The 21,434-nt window shown below is 44.6% G+C and overlaps 1 protein-coding gene across 2 annotated transcripts in view; it reads left to right on the top strand.

Annotated features, from left to right (window-relative positions):
• SLC1A2 (solute carrier family 1 member 2) overlaps window positions 1–21,434 on the top strand; it is a 114,823-nt gene that overhangs the window by 73,668 nt on the left and 19,721 nt on the right. For both annotated transcript variants that reach the window (XM_077287027.1, XM_077287028.1), the window contains exons 2-6: window positions 2,507–2,646; window positions 15,191–15,343; window positions 17,140–17,390; window positions 17,751–17,907; window positions 19,526–19,652. In XM_077287027.1, coding sequence (XP_077143142.1) covers window positions 2,507–2,646; window positions 15,191–15,343; window positions 17,140–17,390; window positions 17,751–17,907; window positions 19,526–19,652 — 828 coding nt within the window. The remainder of the gene's footprint in view (window positions 1–2,506; window positions 2,647–15,190; window positions 15,344–17,139; window positions 17,391–17,750; window positions 17,908–19,525; window positions 19,653–21,434) is intronic.

The following is a 21,434-nucleotide window of genomic DNA, read 5'->3' as shown; positions in this document are numbered from 1 at the left end:
ATACAGAAGTGTGCGGAGAATTGGTTACTCAACGTGATGGTAGACAGACATTTAGACCCTTTGTACGATGAATCATGGTTCCAAACAAGATCAGTACGTTTTGGTGTACGGAAAATTTACTTGAGTTGTGCCAACGGTCCTTGCATGTTTCAAAAATTGTTTGGTGCGAATCTCTGCTTTCACGGAGGTCGAGTCCAATATTCTTTGACAAAGATTTGAACGCGGTCGAGTACATGGATATCTTCCATCAACTCTACAGAGTTATCAGATCATAAGTAGCGAGGATTGTTTCAGCAAGAAACATAGTTCTGCATTCCATAGCCCACCCTACGGTATATATTAAAGGGGTAATCCAGCTCCGCTCACCTCTGCTTTGCAATAGAGCTTGGCCAGTGATGGCACGTCTGCAGATATCTTTTGGCTCGTGTGCTGGAACGGCTGGTATAGTTATCCTGCCCTATTCTATATCAGAAGAAGACAATGACGATAAGTGCGATGTATTTCAAAGGATAATTGAAAATCTGATTACAAGGTCGATTTCTCCATCCTTTGTCCACTTCTTGCCTATTTCTGGGTTCTGCGAAGTCACAAATAAGAATAAGCATTAGCTACTGACTTTGGAGGTCCTTATTCAAGATCCTTATCTACTAACCAGTGCAGAGAGTGGCTACAAAAGAACTCTAACTTTGGAGGACCAGAACATTGCAATACTTTATTTTGCCTGCGGGGTCGCTGTTGGGAAATTGCACACATGAATCCTAAGTCATAAATTTAAATGTCTTAATTGAGCATAATACAAAAAAAGTAAGAAACTAATAAATTAATGTGCCAATCTAATCCTCCATATGGTTTACCGTACATGTCATTTTCAGTTGCACGTGACTGTCTATTTTAGCGCCTTCTGCAGGTTGTCAGAAGAGCTGACAGTCTGACATACATGTATCACCTTGTCCTATAAATACCGCCGCTGACAAAAGCTATAATTGTCGCTGCTTATATTTCCGTTTCCATGGAAATCGCTAAAAACCCCGACAGATGTTCTCCGCATAACAAATTAAATTAAGCAAAATAACACAAACTGTTGTTTACTGGCATAGCGTCCTCTTCGTGCTCACAGTTCATCTGCGCCCCAGCTTTCCCTAATATAAATCACAGTAGTCCGAGACATATTGAGGCTTCCTGCGGATAAATGATGGGGGTTGTTTCCTTATTAAACATCCTGAGTCCGAGCTGTGTTTGCATTGCGGTCATCCATTGTTTATGCAGTCTGTTGATCACTGGGTTACACTTTGATGAATCTTTCAAGATCTTCTCTGTAAATGGGGCCGAGTTGCTAACAGTTGGGTTTTGGGGGTCTAAGAACTTACAAAAATTGATGGAGACCCTATTATATCATTTTTTTTATTTTTACATAACCAGGACATTTGGGATTTCATTGGACAAATGAAAAGCAGCTCCTACAATCCTGCTTGCCTATCCTTGGCACCATTCTTCTGATTGCCCAATGCTCTTGGCTTCTCCAATCTCTTTTGTATGAATTCAGGATCAATTTTTTTTCCTTCAGTATCTGAGCGATGGGAAGAACCAGGAAGATTGGGGTGGTCCCTTAAGGTGCACACTGAGGACCACCGAGGAGATAGAATTGGCTCCTAATTTGCAGAACTGCTATTCAGTTTTACGATGGCCTCTAACCAGTCTTTGGGGTTATCCCATTATCATACTTCATATTAGTTAACAAGTTGGGGGGGTCATCGGTTCATAATCCTTTTCTTGACCAAAGTATAACAGTGACGAAGAGCATCTTTCTCTGGAGGACCTTTTTTGTCCAGCGACATGCAGTGAGTCCTCTGATATTAATGGCCACCTTGTAATACCTAATGTGTCCTCTGGAGGCACTGCAGGGAAATTGAACACTCATCGCCAGGTCTCTCTATAGTTGACAGCTGATTGCTGAAAATCTCATCAGTGTGATACGCTGGGACTCTTATAACAAGTAGGAATTGTACAAAGTGGACTGCCTCTGTCTAATATAACTATTGTAGTTTGGATAGAAGAAGGACGGAGGTCTGAAGCTCTGGTACAGAACTCTTAGGGGTTGTTCAGGACTTAACTATTGATGATCTATTCTTAGGATAGGTCATCGATCAGTGGGTGTCCGACACCCGGGACCCCAAACTAATCAGCTCTTTTCAGGTCTTGCTGCTACCAGAGCAGCACAGCACCATACTCTCTGTAGTGGCCATCCTTGGGTACTGGAGCTCGTCTGAGCAGCAATACCAAACAACGACTGATACACAGTCCCCAATTGGGAATTCTGTTCACTTTTGGCTGCAAATATAGGACATTTTGTCAAACCATTGCATCCTCTTCGGACACCAGATGTTATCCCGTTGCAATACCTGAGTTGAAGCACATAGGAAAACTATTGCATTTTGATATGTACCAAAGATGGACTTGCTCCTCACCTGTCTGAGTGACTAACATATATGAGCCTTTTCTCTTCTAGTGCCAACAACACCCCAAAACAGGTGGAAGTGCGTATGCATGAGAGCCAACTAACCTCAGATGAAGTGCACCCCCGATCACCATGCCTGAGAATGTGCGACAAGATCCGAGGAAACCTGCTGCTTTCCCTCACAGTATTTGGTAAGTCCATGACAAGTAATACACGGCTTTGATGGATATGTTGGATGGAGGTTACATGGCATGTATACGCAGACCTATGGTTCTACAGTGGAGAGCAGGGACAGGTGTCCCATAGTGGTGGTGATCTTGGTACGCACCATCACCTCTAGAGGTCCTATTAGCAGCGGGACCTCCAGGCCAAGTTCTACAAGTCCTCCACCCTTAATTCCTATTGTGCCTCTGTTCATTGCATGTGCAGGTCGCTTTCTCATGATGAGATGTTTACAGAGGCTGATTGTGAGGCTGTATGGTGCAATTATTTGTGCACTGCATTGTGTGGGCTGCCAGCGTCTGGGACAAGTCAATTATCTAGGACCTCCTATCCTGTGAACTATTAGCGCTCCCTGAGTCTCTTCCGCCAGTCCAGTATTCATCCTGTTATCCCTCAAGCACATGTGTTGTATTATAAGAAAATACTCATGTAAATATACTTTCCCTTTTTGCCTTCTAGTTTTTTTCTTCTTTTTACTGAAATTTGGCAAAAAAAATTTAAACATGAAAAATTATAAATTGTTACAATATTTTTTTATATTTTTTTCTAATGAATTGCAAATATTTTATTTCCCTAACCCTAGACCTAACCTTACTCCTAACCCTAACCCTAGCCCTAACTGTCACTCTAGCCCTAACCTTAGAAAACAATGTGACATTTTTTTTAAATTAAAAATATCTCTCCCCGCAGGTCTCTGTTTCTCCTCTCATGAAATTACAAGTGAGAGGAGAGGTAGAAAGTGATGGTAGAGCACAGTGCAGCACATACATAGTGCACATGATTCAATACAGTCTCCGTTAATTAGATTAGGTTCCATCATCTCAGTATCGGCATATGCGGAGCGCAGCAATCTAGATGAGTTTATCATTGGCTGCTGAGCTCTGCATACGCAGCGACCGAGGTGACAAAGCTCACTTCATTGTATTGAGAGCTTTTTCATCTACAGTAGGTCAACGCCTATGCAGAGCAGAGCAGCCAATGGCAACCTTATCTCGGCTGTTACGCTCTGCATGGGAGCTTCCAGCAGTGACCAACATGACAGAGTAGCTGATGGCTGCCCTACTCATTCAGATCGTCAGGTACCGTGTGGGCTATCAATGCAAATAAAGCAGTGCTAGCTGACACCGCTCTGTGCATTGGAGATTCTTCACCACTAGTCCTTCTGGATCTTCTGACGGGTCAGGCCCGAAATGTTTGGGATCTATAGAATTTTTGAGCACAGGGCAATTTCCCCTCTGGCTTTCCCCATTCAGCGCCACTGTTGTATTGCAGTACTATATTTGGAGGGTGACAAAGGCAAGGACCACACAGGACTTCTTCAGGTACATAGCTGCCTCTAAAGTCAAATATTAATAAAATAATTGAGCAATGGTAACGTGGCACAGGATGGGGCAATACCCATTACACCCTGGCATGTTACATTAAAGTGGAAGTCCTGGCTGGGTGTGTGGACTTGTGCTGTGGGGGCGCTTACGCCCTTGTAGGCCGCATGTAACCAATGTTGCTGTTTGACAGTTAAATGATGGAAACCATTAGTTCAAAATAAACCTTCCCCAAGTTAGTGTTCAGTAGAAGGTTATATACAGCAGGAACATATCTTCTAAAACGTATTCTTCATAATACGCAACATTTTCCTCACACAAATTCAATGCTTTTCTCTTCTCTCCCTTTACTTGTTCTGTCTTCACTATTCCTCACTACTTCACCACTACCCAGCTCGACACTACAGTTCAGCTAGCAAGAGTCCTTTACTCAACCTGCGGTTCCTCGTCTTCTTTCCCCTTTGGGGAACTATGGTGCCAATATGGCCGGTACTTATCTTCTGTTCTACTGATGCTCTAGAAATCACGCCCAGGGTACTCTCTTCTTGTGCATATTCCATCCTGTCTAGGCCCGTTACCTAAACTCTGGACCGTACTGCTAGGCGTCCCCTCCCAGGACCCATCTATGGAAAATCAATCTATCTCTAAGTCACTCTTCCTTGTTTCTTCTCTGGATCTTGTTATTTCTTTCTACTGGTCTCCTCTCTCTACTAAAGACACCCATGAAATGCTGCACTGCTTACACCAGACCCTACTTCTATTCTCCCTGCACTCCAGGCCCTTTCTGACTTTGTCACAGGAAGCTGTCTCTGTCCCTTCAGCTTAGTCCCTCACACTCAGGGCAAGTCCCAAACATTAACTCTCACTATCCCTTTCAACTACCTGTTGCTGGACAGAATACAATACCAACACCATAACACATTTCACAGTTCACATTAGACATTAACCATACACACATTCTTCAAGGGGGAGCAAGGGCAGCATTTCCATCTCCTTCATTCCCCCCTTCTTTAATGATAGCTGTCCTCAGCCATCTGAAACCTAAAAGACACCAAATATTTCACCACACAACACATATAGAACAGTGCAGGGTTCCTCTTCATCTTGTAGGGTATCACCAACCCAGGCCTACAGGGGTTAGGACCCCAGGACCATGACTGACTAAGTCTTTGTTAACCCGAGGGGCTGGTGCCAGCCAGGTTATCTTTGGCATATGGGCCCGTAAGGTTTCCAGCTGTTTGGCAATTTTGTGGGCCATGAACCAGACCTCAGTCAGAGGCTCAGACTCCTGCTCACAACCGGCCTTCATCATCTTCATCAGGCTGCCCGACCTCACCTCTTCCTCCATCATCACCTTCAACTGGTGCAATTGTCCTCGCCCAATCCTCTCCTCGAACAGCTCACTCTGCTCCAGGACTCTCTGTGAGTCACCCGCCAGGGCCGTGGGGTACCCAGTACTGGGTCCGGTGTTCACAGGGGGATGTCACGGTGGTGGCGACAAGGTCCATGGCCCTGGGGGCCCATGTAAAAAGAGAAGTCTTTAAAGGGGTTTTAGGAATAAAGTTTGTTGGTGACGCCACCTGTGGTCTTCGGTCAATGGGGTCCTTTGGAGTGATTTTATGGCAGCTAGATGGTATAACTTCCCACAAGTGAAGTATATCCCAAGGGCTCCCGGTGTGTAGATGGAAGATGGTGAATGGCGCAGTAAAGAATGAGGACACAGGTTTGCAGTCTCTTTACCTGGTTTACTGAAGACTTCAGGCAGCCACAGTCCAGGGTACCAGATCACAGGATAGTCAGAGTCCGGCCGGCTTGGAGGCAAGTTGGGGGTCCCCTTATCCAGGTGGAGTTAAAAGCCTTCCTCTAGTGCGGTGGTGTTGTAGTCCCTTACTGCCTATGGCTTCTGATAAGGTCCTCACAGTTCTTCTCTCTCTCCCCCATATAAGATAGGACACAAACCGTATGACAGGTGACTCGAGCCTTTTTACAGGGTCTCTATCACGACCCGGGCTCTATGCGTCACTGTGCCTCCTGGGTATTGAGGCGGACAGGTAACTTGCAGTTCAGCTGTCCTGCCGGTCTCTGCTGTAAGTCGTAGAGTCCCTTACAACCTCGGTGTTTCGGAGGGAGGCAGCCCATTCGGAGCTGGTCTCCCCTGATATAACTCTCCTGTGCTTTGCTCTCCTACATGCTCACTGCAATCTGTTCTGCTTTTGGTATTATCTCTGTGTAGGAGCTGCAGCACTTTCTCATAGCTGCACAGCTCCTCATACGTTCTTCCTGCCTCAGACTGCTCCAGTCTACTCTCCGGCACTATCTGACTCCTTTCCCCCCAAACCACAATATATATAGGGGAGCCACCTAGAAATAGGATCAAAAGCCTCCCCCTTGTGGCCTGCAGTGTGAACATGTTGCATGTTTGTGTTTACCTGGTAAAAGTTATCCTTCCTTGCCTCCAAGCGTAACATCACTCTCCCCGTGAGGAAAGCAATGTCACTGTGATGACCAGGACCTGTCATGGATCCCAATGGCTGGGGATCGCACTGGAAAAGCAAAATAACATAAATAACGGACGAGCTCTAGGGTGATGGAACCTGGGCTGACCGCTGCCCTACTCCTGACAAACACAACTAGAAATAGCCAGGGAGCGTGCCTACGTTGATTCTAGACGCCACGCGCCAGCCTAAGAGCTAACTAGCACTGCAGAGGAAATAAAGACCTAGCTTGCCTCCAGAGGAATGAACCCCAAAAGGTATAGTTGCCCCCCACATGTATTGACGGTGAAATGAGAGGAAGGCACGCACATAGAGATGAAAATAGATTTAGCAAAATGAGGCCCGCTATAACTAGAAAGCAGAATGATACAAAAGGGGTCTGAGCGGTCAGCAAAAAACCCTAATCAAAAACCATCCTGAGATTACAAGAACCCATGTGCCAACTCATGGCACATGGGGAGAACCTCAGCCCACTAGAGCTACCAGCTAGCATAGAGTCATAATTAGCAAGCTGGACAAAAAACCAAACAACTAAAAAACAGAACTTAGCTTATCCTGAGAGATCTGGGAGCAGGTAGTCAGGAACCAAACTGAGCACATCTGAGTACATTGATAGCCGGCAAGGGAATGACAGAAAAGCCAGGTTAAATAGGAAACACCCAGCCTCTGATGGACAGGTGGAAAGCAGAGACCGCAACCCACCAAAGTCACCCAGTACCAGCCGTAACCACCAGAGGGAGCCCAAAAACAGAATCCACAACAGTACCCCCCCCCTTGAGGAGGGGTCACCGAACCCTCACGAGAACCCCCAGGGCGATCAGGATGAGCTCTATGGAAGGCGCGGACCAAATCAGTCGCATGAACATCAGAGGCGACCACCCAGGAATTATCCTCCTGACCATAACCCTTCCACTTAACCAAATACTGGAGTTTACGTCTGGAAACACGAGAATCCAAGATCTTCTCAACAACATACTCCAATTCTCCCTCCACCAGCACCGGAGCAGGAGGCTCAACCGAAGGAACAACGGGCACCTCATACCTCCGCAATAACGACCGATGGAACACATTATGAATAGCAAACGATGCTGGGAGATCCAAACGAAAAGATACAGGGTTAAGAATCTCTAAGGTCTTATAAGGACCGATGAACCGAGGCTTGAACTTAGGAGAAGAGACCTTCATAGGGACAAAACGAGAAGACAACCACACCAAGTCCCCAACAAGAAGTCGGGGACCCACGCGGCGACGGCGATTAGCAAACTGCTGAGTCTTCTCCTGAGACAACTTCAAATTGTCCACCACCTGATTCCAAATCTGATGTAGCCTGTCCACCACCACGTCCACTCCAGGACAATCCGAAGGCTCCACCTGACCAGAGGAAAAACGAGGATGAAACCCCGAATTACAAAAGAAAGGAGAGACCAAAGTAGCAGAACTAGCCCGATTATTAAGGGCAAATTCGGCCAGTGGCAAAAAGGCAACCCAGTCATCTTGATCAGCAGAAACAAAACACCTTAAATAAGTTTCCAAGGTCTGATTAGTTCGCTCCGTCCGGCCATTCGTCTGAGGATGGAATGCAGACGAGAAAGACAAATCAATGCCCATCTTAGCACAAAACGTCCGCCAAAATCTAGACACAAACTGGGATCCCCTGTCAGAACCGATATTCTCCGGAATCCCATGCAAACGAACCACGTTCTGAAAAAATAAAGGGACCAACTCAGAAGAGGAAGGCAACTTAGGCAAGGGTACCAAATGAACCATCTTAGAAAAGCGGTCACACACAACCCAGATAACGGACATTTTCTGTGAGACAGGGAGATCTGAAATAAAATCCATGGAAATGTGCGTCCAAGGCCTCTTCGGGATAGGCAAGGATAACAACAACCCACTGGCCCGAGAACAGCAAGGCTTAGCCCGAGCACACACTTCACAAGACTGCACAAAGGTGCGCACATCCCTTGACAAGGAAGGCCACCAAAAAGACCTGGCCACCAAGTCTCTAGTACCAAATATTCCAGGATGACCAGCCAACACAGAAGAATGGACCTCGGAGATGACTCTACTGGTCCAATCATCCGGAACAAACAGTCTTTCTGGTGGACAACGATCATGTTTATCCGCCTGAAACTCCTGCAATGCACGTCGCAAGTCTGGGGAGACGGCGGACAATATTACCCCATCCCTAAGGATACCAGTAGGCCCAGAGTCTCCAGGAGAGTCAGGCACAAAACTCCTGGAAAGAGCATCTGCCTTCACATTCTTTGAACCTGGCAGGTATGAAACCACAAAATTGAAACGAGAAAAAAACAACGACCAACGAGCCTGTCTAGGATTCAGACGCCTGGCAGACTCAAGGTAAATCAGATTTTTGTGATCAGTCAAGACCACCACACGATGTCTAGCACCCTCAAGCCAATGACGCCACTCCTCAAATGCCCACTTCATGGCCAAAAGCTCCCGATTACCCACATCATAATTGCGCTCGGCGGGCGAGAATTTTCTAGAAAAGAACGCACATGGCTTCATCACCGAGCCATTGGAACTTCTCTGTGACAAAACCGCCCCCGCTCCAATCTCGGAAGCATCAACCTCAACCTGAAAAGGAAGTGAAACATCTGGTTGACATAACACAGGAGCAGAAGAAAACCGGCGCTTAAGTTCCTGAAAGGCCTCCACAGCCGTAGGAGACCAATTAGCAACATCAGCACCCTTTTTAGTCAAATCAGTCAAAGGTTTAACAACACTGGAAAAATTAGTAATGAACCGACGATAAAAATTAGCAAAACCCAAGAACTTCTGAAGACTCTTAACAGATGTAGGTTGTGTCCAGTCACAAATCGCCTGAACCTTGACGGGATCCATCTCAATAGTAGAAGGAGAAAAAATGTACCCCAAAAAAGAAATTTTCTGGACTCCGAAGAGACATTTTGAGCCCTTCACAAACAGAGAATTGGCCCTCAGGACTTGAAACACCTTCCTGACCTGTAGAACATGAGACTCCCAGTCATCAGAAAACACCAAAATATCATCCAAATACACAATCATAAACTTATCCAGATATTCACGGAAAATATTGTGCATAAAGGACTGAAAGACTGAAGGAGCATTAGAAAGTCCAAAAGGCATTACCAAATACTCAAAATGGCCCTCAGGCGTATTAAATGCGGTTTTCCACTCATCACCCTGTTTTATCCACACAAGATTATACGCACCGCGAAGATCTATCTTAGTAAACCACCTAGCCCCCTTAATGCGAGCAAACAAATCAGTCAATAATGGCAATGGATACTGATATTTGACTGTAATCTTATTCAGAAGGCGATAATCTATACAAGGCCTCAGGGAACCATCTTTTTTTGCCACGAAAAAAAAACCTGCTCCCAGAGGGGACGAAGATGGACGAATATGTCCCTTTTCCAAGGACTCCTTAATATAATTCCGCATAGCAGTATGCTCTGGCACTGACAGATTAAATAAACGACCCTTAGGGAACTTACTGCCAGGAATTAATTCTATAGCACAGTCACAATCCCTATGAGGAGGGAGCGAATTGAGCTTAGGCTCCTCAAAAACATCCCGATAGTCAGACAAAAACGCAGGGACCTCAGAAGGAGTAGATGAAGCGATTGAAATCAGAGGTGCATCATCATGAACCCCCTGACATCCCCAGCTTAACACAGACATTGTTTTCCAATCCAGGACAGGATTATGAGTTTGTAACCATGGCAGACCAAGCACTAGTACATCATGTAAATTATACAGTACAAGGAAGCGAATCACCTCCTGATGAACGGGAGTCATGCGCATGGTCACTTGTGTCCAGTACTGCGGTTTATTCATAGCCAATGGTGTAGAGTCAATTCCCTTCAAAGGAATAGGAACTTCCAGAGGCTCCAGACTAAAACCGCAGCGTTTGGCAAATGACCAATCCATAAGACTCAGGGCAGCGCCCGAATCCACATAGGCATCGACGGAAATGGATGACAGTGAACAAATCAGAGTTACAGACAAAATGAACTTAGACTGCAGAGTACTAATGGCAAAAGATTTATCAACCTTTTTTCTGCGTTTAGAGCATGCTGATATAACATGAGCTGAATCACCACAATAAAAACACAATCCATTTTTCCGCCTATAATTTTGCCATTCACTTCTGGACTGAATTCTATCACATTGCATAGTCTCAGGTGCCTGTTCAGAAGACACCGCCAACTGGTGCACAGGTTTGCGCTCCCGTAAACGCCGATCAATTTGAATGGCCATAGTCATAGACTCATTCAGACCTGTAGGCGCAGGGAACCCCACCATAATATCCTTAATGGCCTCAGAAAGACCATCTCTGAAGTTTGCAGCCAGGGCGCACTCATTCCACTGAGTAAGCACCGACCATTTCCGAAATTTTTGACAATATACTTCCGCTTCATCATGCCCCTGAGAGAGGGCTAATAAAGCCTTTTCAGCCTGAATCTCCAGGTTAGGTTCCTCATAGAGCAATCCCAGTGCCAGAAAAAACGCATCCACACTGAGGAATGCAGGATCCCCTGGTGCCAATGCAAATGCCCAATTCTGAGGGTCGCCCCGCAGGAAAGATATTACAATCTTAACCTGCTGAGCAGGGTCTCCAGAGGAGCGAGATTTCAAAGAAAGAAACAATTTGCAATTGTTCCTGAAATTCAGGAAGGTAGATCTATCTCCAGAAAAAAACTCTGGAATAGGAATTCTAGGTTCAGACATGGGAGTGTGAACAACAAAATCCTGTATGTTTTGAACTTTTGCAGCAAGATTACTCAGGCTGGAAGCCAAACTCTGGACATCCATGTTAAACAGCTAAGGTCAGAGCCATTCAAGGGTTAAGAGGAGGTAAGAAGCAGCTAGACAGCAATTAAGGGCTAGGCAGCAAAACTCTGAGGGGGAAAAAAAAAAAAAAAATTTCCCTTAAACACTTCTTTTTCTCCTGCTTCAGCCCAAACAATTAACACTTTGTAGGCCGGCTATACTGTCATGGATCCCAATGGCTGGGGATCGCACTGGACAAGCAAAATAACATAAATAACGGACGAGCTCTAGGGTGATGGAACCTGGGCTGACCGCTGCCCTACTCCTGACAAACACAACTAGAAATAGCCAGGGAGCGTGCCTACGTTGATTCTAGACGCCACGCGCCAGCCTAAGAGCTAACTAGCACTGCAGAGGAAATAAAGACCTAGCTTGCCTCCAGAGGAATGAACCCCAAAAGGTATAGTTGCCCCCCACATGTATTGACGGTGAAATGAGAGGAAGGCACGCACATAGAGATGAAAATAGATTTAGCAAAATGAGGCCCGCTATAACTAGAAAGCAGAATGATACAAAAGGGGTCTGAGTGGTCAGCAAAAAACCCTAATCAAAAACCATCCTGAGATTACAAGAACCCATGTGCCAACTCATGGCACATGGGGAGAACCTCAGCCCACTAGAGCTACCAGCTAGCATAGAGTCATAATTAGCAAGCTGGACAAAAAAACAAACAACTAAAAAACAGAACTTAGCTTATCCTGAGAGATCTGGGAGCAGGTAGTCAGGAACCAAACTGAGCACATCTGAGTACATTGATAGCCGGCAAGGGAATGACAGAAAAGCCAGGTTAAATAGGAAACACCCAGCCTCTGATGGACAGGTGGAAAGCAGAGACCGCAACCCACCAAAGTCACCCAGTACCAGCCGTAACCACCAGAGGGAGCCCAAAAACAGAATCCACAACAAGGACCCTGGGGTGTCACATCTGCACCAACAAAAATTCCACCTCCGCTGTTACTACTTCTGTCTCCATCATGATGCCACACTCCTCTCTTTTCGACTTCCAATGCACAAATAGCACTGTCTCTTTTGTTGAAAGGTCCCCTTCGTCACTGCTCCACTTTTCTCTCCGACTGACTATCCCATTCCTCTATCTCTTCAGACCGTTTTCTTAAGTCACATCTTCCTGGGCGGGTCTTTTCTTTCCATTTTATCTTACCACAATGGCCACTACTCCCTGTAGGCTGACACTTCCAGTTCTGACACTAGCCGCAACCTTTGGAGGGCTGGACACGTCTTTGTGCCCCTTTTTGGTAGTTCTTCAACCACTAAACGCCATTACAAAGTTGATATTCAGCGACATCTTACAACGCATAGTAGTCACCATCTTCCACATAACTCGAGTCTTCCGCGGATCACTCAGCTTTGCCAGCTGCATGACTCGATCCGGTTGACTACGCCAAGTGTAGCATGGCACGGGGCGATAGCCATGGGTGAGGTATTCATCTCTTACACCCCGGCACGGCTGGGTGTGTGGACTTTTGCTGTGGCCTTTGAAGGCTGCATGTAACTGATGTTGCTGGTAGACCATGAGGCGTTGCTTGACAGTTCAATGAGGGAGACCATCAGTTCAAAATAAACCTTGACTTGTGGAGAGTTGTATACAGTAGATAGTGGGTACATATCTTCTCAAATGTTTGTTTCATAATGCGTAACATTTTCCTCACACAAATTCAATCCCTTTCTCTTCTCTCTCTTTGCTTGTTCTCTGTCTTCACTACTTCACCACTACGCAGCTTGACACTACAGCAAGAGTCCTTTACTCAACCCGTGGTTCCACGTCTTCTTTCCTCTCTGGGGAACTATGGTGCTCTGGAACTCTCTCCCAGGATACTCTATGTACTCTGTCCTGTCTAGGCCTGTTACCTTTAAGGGTTATAAACTCTGGGCCATACTACTAGGAGTCCTCTCCCAGGACCAGTCTCTGGTAAATCACTCTTCTCGTTTCTGTTCCAGATAATGCTAACTCTTTCTCCAGATTTCCTCTTACTACTAGGTACACCCATGAAACGCTGCACTGCTCACTCCAGACTTTATCTCTGTTCTCTCTGCACTCCAGACCCTATGTAACTACTAACAGGAAACTATATCTGTCCTTTCAGCTTAGCCCTTCCCACTACGGGCTAGTCCCAAACATTAACTCTCACTGTCCCTGTCAACTACCTGTTGCTGGGCAGAATACAATACGAACACCATAACACATTTCACAGTTCACAATACATATTAACAATACACATATTCTTCAACGGTAAACACGGGCAGCATTTCCATCTCCTTACACAACATCCAGGACCAACGGGAATCTCAATTTACCGCTCATGAAAACTCATTTTAAATGGTTGACTAGAAATACCCAATTAGCAAAATGAAGTCTGTGTTTAAAGGGAACCTGTCACCACGTTTTTGGAAGATGGGATAAAAATAGCGTTAAATAGGGGCAGAGGTGGGCGTTACATTAGTGTGTGTGTTATGCGTTTATTACCCACCTAAGTTGCCGAAATAACTTTGCAAAGTCTCCGTTTTCGCCTGTCAATCAGGCTGGTCAGGTCACATGGGCGTGGTGTCTTCACCCAGATTTTGCGTAGTTTTCCGTTGGTGGCGTAGTGGTGTGCGCATGCCCAAAGTCCGGAATCCTCTTCCAGGGGATTTAAAATAGCGCGGTGTTCGTTATTGCATTGGTGATCGGTGGGCGCGGCCATCTTCCTTTGGCCGCGCGTGCGCAGAAGCGGCGCTCTGCTGGCCGCGGCTTCAGGAAAATGGCCGCGGGATGCCGCGCGTGCGCAGATGGATATCGCGGCGGCCATTTTCCTGAAGCCGCGGCCAGCAGAGCGCCGCTTCTGCGCACGCGCGGCCAAAGGAAGATGGCCGCGCCCACCGATCACCAATGCAATAACGAACACCGCGCTATTTTAAATCCCCTGGAAGAGGATTCCGGACTTTGGGCATGCGCACACCACTACGCCACCAACGGAAAACTACGCCAAATCTGGGGGAAGACAACGCCCATGCGACCTGACCAGCCTGATTGACAGGCGAAAACGGAGACTTTGCAAAGTTATTTCGGCAACTTAGGTGGGTAATAAACGCATAACACACACACTAATGTAACGCCCACCTCTGCCCCTATTTAACGCTATTTTTATCCCATCTTCCAAAAACGTGGTGACAGGTTCCCTTTAATTACATGTCCTGTCATTGCTTGCTGGAATGGCTGAAATTTTTTTTTTCATTAGTTTCTGATTATTTTTTTTTTGTTGGTTTGTATGTTATGTGCACAGATTTACAAAGAAAATCTAATTTACAAGGTTTTTTTCAAGATTAGATTTCTTACAGAAACAGCGCCACTCCTGTCCATGGGTTGTGTCTGGCATTACCGATCAGCTCTGTTGAAATGAATGTAGCTGAATTCCAATATCACACACAACTGGTGGACAAATGTGGCACCTTTATTTTTAAGGAAAGTAGCCTCAATGGAGAATGTGGTGGCTGCGAATCCACAAGCTATGGTGGTGAACCCCCTATTTTCCTAATGGGTGAGGTCCTAAATATGGTAATGCCATAAGGAAACTCTAGAACTAGAAGACCTAGTCCAGTGTTTCTCAACTCCAGTCCTCAAGACCCACCAGCAGGTCATGTTTTCAGGATTTCCTTATTATTGCATAGGCGATGGAATTAATGCTTGAACTGGTGATGAAATTATCACCTGTGAAATATTAAGGATATCCTGAAAATGTGACCTGTTGGTGGGTCTTGAGTACTGGAGTTGAGAAACACTGAACTAGACCAACTATGACATTTCCCTCCATTATTCTAGTTTTACCTTCACGTTTTTTAACATCTCCGCTCTTCTTCAGGTGTAATCATGGGTGCAGTGTGCGGGGGACTCCTTCGAATGGCATCTCCCATCCATCCTGACATTGTTATGGTCATAGCCTTTCCTGGAGACATTCTCATGAGGATGCTGAAGATGTTGATTCTACCTTTAATTATCTCCAGTTTAATCACTGGTAAGTGGATTGATGATCCTAAAATTTGTACCCCACTTGACGATTGCGCAGCAACTAGCATAGTGGTTACAATTGCTCAATGAGGGTACAGTTATGACAGCTACATGTACTATTGTGATACAGTGCCTGTCGCTTATGTATCAGGATTGAGGCACAGAGCTTGGCAGTTACTTATCAGGACTGAGGCACAGTGCTGGGCAGGTATGTATCAGGACTGAGGCACACAGCTTGGCAGTTACATATCAGGACTGAGGCACAGAGCTTGGCAGTTACATAATGATTGAGGCACAGAGCTTGGCAGTTACATATCGATTGAGTTACAGTGCTCGCCGCTTACACATTGGGATTGAATCACAGTGCTTGCAATTACATATCAGGACTGAGGCACAGTGCTTGGCAGTTACATATCAGGACTGAGGCACAGTGCTTGGCAGTTACATATTGATTGAGGCACAGAGCTTGGCAGTTACATATCGATTGAGGCACAGTGCTTGGCAGTTACATATCAGGACTGAGGCACAGTGCTTGGCAGTTACATATCAGGACTGAGGCACAGTGCTTGGCAGTTACATATTGATTGAGGCACAGAGCTTGGCAGTTACATATCGATAGAGGCACAGTGCTTGGCAGTTACATATCAGGACTGAGGCACAGTGCTTGGCAGTTACATATCAATAGAGGCGCAGTGCTTGGCAGTTACATATCAGGACTGAGGCACAGAGCTTGGCAGTTACATATCAGGACTGAGGCACAGAGCTTGGCAGTTACATATCAGGACTGCAGCACAGAGCTTGGCAGTTACATATCAGGACTGCAGCACAGAGCTTGGCAGTTACATATCAGGACTGAGGCACAGAGCTTGGCAGTTACATATCAGGACTGAGGCACAGAGCTTGGCAGTTACATATCAGGACTGCAGCACAGAGCTTGGCAGTTACATATCAGGACTGCAGCACAGAGCTTGGCAGTTACATATCAGGACTGAGGCACAGAGCTTGGCAGTTACATATCAGGACTGAGGCACAGAGCTTGGCAGTTACATATCAGGACTGAGGCACAGTGCTTGGCAGTTACATATCGATTGAGGCACAGTGCTTGGTGGTTACAAATTAGGATTAAGGCACAGATCTTGGCAGTGACACTTCAGAACTGAGGCACAAAGCAGCTAAATATTGGGACTGAAGCACAGAGCTTGGTGGTTGCACATTAGGATTAATCTACAGAGCTTTAAGCACAATTCCCATTGTGTCGAGTCTTTTCGCTGTCGCACAGATGTACGGTTTGCACAGTTTGTGAGGATCATTAGTGAAGCGAAGGAAACGGCGTCTTGTGTGTCTGTTTCCGCACCACGCTCTCATCTAAAAGGATGGACAGATCTCTCATCTGTGAGATGTGCAGCGCTCTCCAGCAATTAAACGCAGAACACGTCAACTGGATAGAAACATCTGTAGCCCCTATTTTCCTGCACACAATTAAATCCCTCGTGACAGCTGGAATTAAACCATATATTAATCTGGTAAATCAAAGAATGCAGGCTTGGGAGAGATACGGCCCCAGACTGAATAACCCGTTATGTACCAGTGACTGGAGAATATTTTTCTATAAAAAGTCAGAATTAAAAGTTTTTGGGTATCGTAGAACATGACGTGGCCGTACAGTAGGTCGTCATAGTTGTAGATGACATGGTGACCCAGTGTAAATACTCTATATAACTTAGGACCCATGGGAGAAGTATAATAAGGAAGTCACCATATAAAACCAACCTTCTAAGTCCTTTTTTTTTAAATATTTCATAGGTTTGGCTGGATTGGATGCAAAATCGAGTGGACGCCTTGGCACCAGGGCAATGGTCTACTACATGGCAACCACCATTATTGCTGCAGTCTTGGGAGTCATCCTCGTTTTGGCGATACATCCCGGAGACCCAAAACTAAAGAAACAACTTGGAAAAGGGCAAGAAAATGATGAAGTCTCCAGTTTAGATGCCTTTTTTGATCTTATCAGAAATCTGTTTCCTGAGAACCTGGTACAAGCCTGTTTCCAGCAAGTAAGCAGATCTATTTTAACATTAAACCTGAGAGAAAGAGATCTGCGTTCCAAATGCGCCCCCTTACCCCAAACATGTATTTAGCCAAATACTATAACCCCTCCAGAGCAGAACATGATTACAAGATGTACCTCTTGCTCTGGAAGACTCAGCCCATTGATTTCAATAATAAATAACAATGTCTAGTTTACCCTGTGGGGGCGCTGTGGACAAATTGAACCCTTTCTGGACAGGAACAGATTGATGGTAATGTTTACAATATTGAAGAAACTGAGGGCGCTATATAATAAGAATGAGAGGGATAGAAGGAAAATCTTGCCCAAATATACCCTAATCTAAATACACTTTTTTAATCCCCAGATTCAGACAGTTACCAAGAAGGTTATTGTGGAAGCTCCTACCGAGGAACCTACCAATGTCACCGACTCCGTCTTTACACTCATGAACGAAACGGTTGTCACAACCACAGAGGAAATTAAAAAAAAATTGGAGTTCAAAGACGGCATGAACGTTTTGGGTACGAAAGTAGAAATCTAGAGATATTTTCATGTTTTGACTACACAAAGCCATACTTATCAAAAAAGGAGATCAAGAGTTTTTACGTATAAAAAAATATATTTTATTACATATAAAACTAGAATTTAGACAAATATTAATCATTACAATAGTATAAAGACAATATGTCAATTTGTATGGAAAAGAACGTGATCCAACCAGGTGACAGCGCAGCGTGATCACTGAACCAGGGCTGACAATGTGACAAGTTTCCAAGCAGTTACCGCCAAATAGGCGTGTACAAAAAAGAACTAAACGCTCTTATTTAAACAAGTGCGACAAGAGTGAGGATATCATAATCGCAACAGCGCTAGTCCAGCAACGGTAAGTATCGCACATATACTCAAATGAGAAACTGCACATATAAAGTACTAAAGTATAAGAGTTAATTACCCATGCTTTCAGAATGTCAGACCTGGGAGCGGTCACTCTCCCCGACGCGCGTTTCGCGAGAAAAATTCTCGCTTCCTCAAGGGGGCCCTTGAGGAAGCGAGAATTTTTCTCGCGAAACGCGCATCGGGGAGAGTGACCGCTCCCAGGTCTGACATTCTGAAAGCATGGGTAATTAACTCTTATACTTTAGTACTTTATATGTGCAGTTTCTCATTTGAGTATATGTGCGATACTTACCGTTGCTGGACTAGCGCTGTTGCGATTATGATATCCTCACTCTTGTCGCACTTGTTTAAAATAAGAGCGTTTAGTTCTTTTTTGTACACGCCTATTTGGCGGTAACTGCTTGGAAACTTGTCACATTGTCAGCCCTGGTTCAGTGATCACGCTGCGCTGTCACCTGGTTGGATCACGTTCTTTTCCATACAAATTGACATATTGTCTTTATACTATTGTAATGATTAATATTTGTCTAAATTCTAGTTTTATATGTAATAAAATATATTTTTTTATACGTAAAAACTCTTGATCTCTTTTTTGATAATAATTATGAGTTAAGTATATTTATTCGGATTTATATTGCTGGTTTCTTTATGTGCACAAAGCCATACTTATTGTAAGAATTTGGGAGCTATCCCCATCCTGATTCCAGGTTTTGAGGCTCGGGTTTATGACTTTATTTACCCAACTGTTCCTCTATAGTGGATATATTTCTGTTTTCCAGTTATAAAGATATTAACGTGAAGTCCTCTTCTAGAGAATAAGCTTATTTTAAGATGGCCATAGGCAGGAGACCACTTGGTAGTTGATGGACAACTAATCATTTAGATGTTTAGCTATGAAAAACATCAGAAAGTATCATCCAACAAAGTTTACCTTGTGTACCCTAAATTAGCCAGTACATTGAATGTAGGGTTCCTTCAAGCTATTTTCAAGATGACACATCTGTGAGTTGAAGGTTCGAAATCCAATGTCCATCTGATGTGCGGTCTGTGACTTTGACTGGTGACAGAGACGGACAATGCTGTGTTTGATTCTTGGTATGTGACTATGACTAGTGATGGAGAAGGACAACACTCCATTTGATTCTTGGTGTGTGACTAGTGGTGGAGATGGACAATGTTATGTTTGATTCTTGACTGCTTTACATAAACTCCAACATGGCCTATCACCTCTTCTTTCCACAGGTTTAATTGGCTTCTTCATTGCATTCGGCATTGCCATGGGCAAAATGGGTGAACAGGCCAGACTGATGGTGGAATTCTTCAACATCCTGAATGAGATTGTGATGAAACTTGTGACAATGATAATGTGGTATGTAAAAGTGGAGAGCAAGCTATAGAAAGTTTGGACAAAATTCAAAATCTAGTTCTTTTTTTCACCGACTATGCTCCATCTTAATTACTTGGACTGTCACAGCTGGTATACGACTCTTTGGAAACTATTTTTGTTTTTGTGGATACCTCTCCAACCGGGCCAGCTTCAGGCCTCTCATTGACATTTGGACTCCATATCAGTCACAGAAATCAGTAGGCTGCTACCTAACTCCCTTTTCATTTTGACATTTCCCTTTTTGTAAAAGCAATTTTTCTAATAATGAGTCAAGCAGACGTTATTTCACAATGTGTGTCAGACCCAGTTTCCACACTAACAATGACCATTCTATGCTAGCCAAATTTCCTGTTTACCGAAAGGTCTTTTGTCAATTCTTTGTAAAAGCCACAGACCCAGTTTCTGAGAGACAATGAGGTCTCTGGGGAAATTCTGGACCTGTTACAGGTGGAAGACATCCATGATCTCAGAGGAAGAAGGCTGACACAGCTTTATTGATCTCTCCTTAAAGAAAATTTGGAGAACGTCTCCAAAGAACAATGAGTTCCCAGTCTAACAAATTACCATTTGCTTTGTTCCTTCTGGAAGCACATCTGGTTCCTCATTGCTGATTTATTTGATATTTACAATTTGGTGCCCAGTCACAGTTGTTAATTGATTGGGCACAAAATTGCAGACGCAAGAAATGGGATTGCCTGCCAAATGACTATAGCTTGAAGGAAGAAAACCACCCGGCAACGACTTGGACAGATCAGAAGTTCACATCAGGGTTGTCCTTGAGATATGACCTCCACCAATATGTATCTCACAAAGTACCCAATACATAAGAGTAAGGCTAAGTTTTTTCAGATGTTCAAAAGCCAAGAGTTTTCAAACAGAAACAACTTTGGGAAATGCTCCTTTTAGAAGAACCTTTTGGAGGAACTTTTTTGCTGAAGTGTTTTTTTGCAGCTTTTTGTTTGGATGGTGCCTAGTTTGGAGAAGTTTCCTTCAGGACTTCAAAACCTATTCAGAACAAAAAGAAATAACTCCTTATATGAACAGCAAAATGGATATGCCATACAAACAAATTAGTTGTTCAAGATTTTTTTCAAGAAGTTTTTGAAGAGGATTTTGGAGAGTTTCAGCACCAAAGATGTTTGAAAACACCTAAGTTGATGTATGATGTCTTTCCCTTGAGATCAACTGCAAGGGAAAAGCAGTATCAGGCATGTTGAATTTCAATATGCCTGATGCTTTGTTCTAACAGGAGATATGCCACCACCGAGGCTGGTTGGGCGCAGCTTATCTCACTCTTCCCATTGAGAACATATCCATGGTTGGTCTAGCAGGTAGTTCTACCATTGATAGGGCCATCATTAGAGTTGAAAGAATCTCCCTAAATTGGATTTAGACAAATTTGCTCAATTCAAGGCAGACAATTAGTTTTGTATCAGATGAATTGAATCTGAATTGATTCGGGAAGGGAGTTAAGAAACTATATATCTTATCCTCGTCGTTCTTCTGCCTTCTCCATACCTGTCCCATCACCGCCGTTGCTCCTATCAGTTCTCCTGTCACATCACTCCAGCCGGGTCCTCTGTTCACTAGGCCCCTCTTCATCACTTGGTACACGACCCACATCATTGAAGTGCATTGAGCCGCGTTTGGTCACAAGGGGTGCGACTCATGTCATTGAAGGAGATAGAAGGCATTGTAAGGCTGGCGAAGGTGGGACTAGTCCAGGCCAAGGAGAACGTTTTTTAACTCCTTCCTAAACCTCTA

Source organism: Ranitomeya variabilis, chromosome 2 (genome assembly GCF_051348905.1).
Source record: "Ranitomeya variabilis isolate aRanVar5 chromosome 2, aRanVar5.hap1, whole genome shotgun sequence".
In the NCBI taxonomy this organism is placed as follows: domain Eukaryota; kingdom Metazoa; phylum Chordata; class Amphibia; order Anura; family Dendrobatidae; genus Ranitomeya; species Ranitomeya variabilis.
Note: the sequence above shows the minus strand (reverse complement) of the source record. Positions and strands in the feature narration are given on the sequence as shown.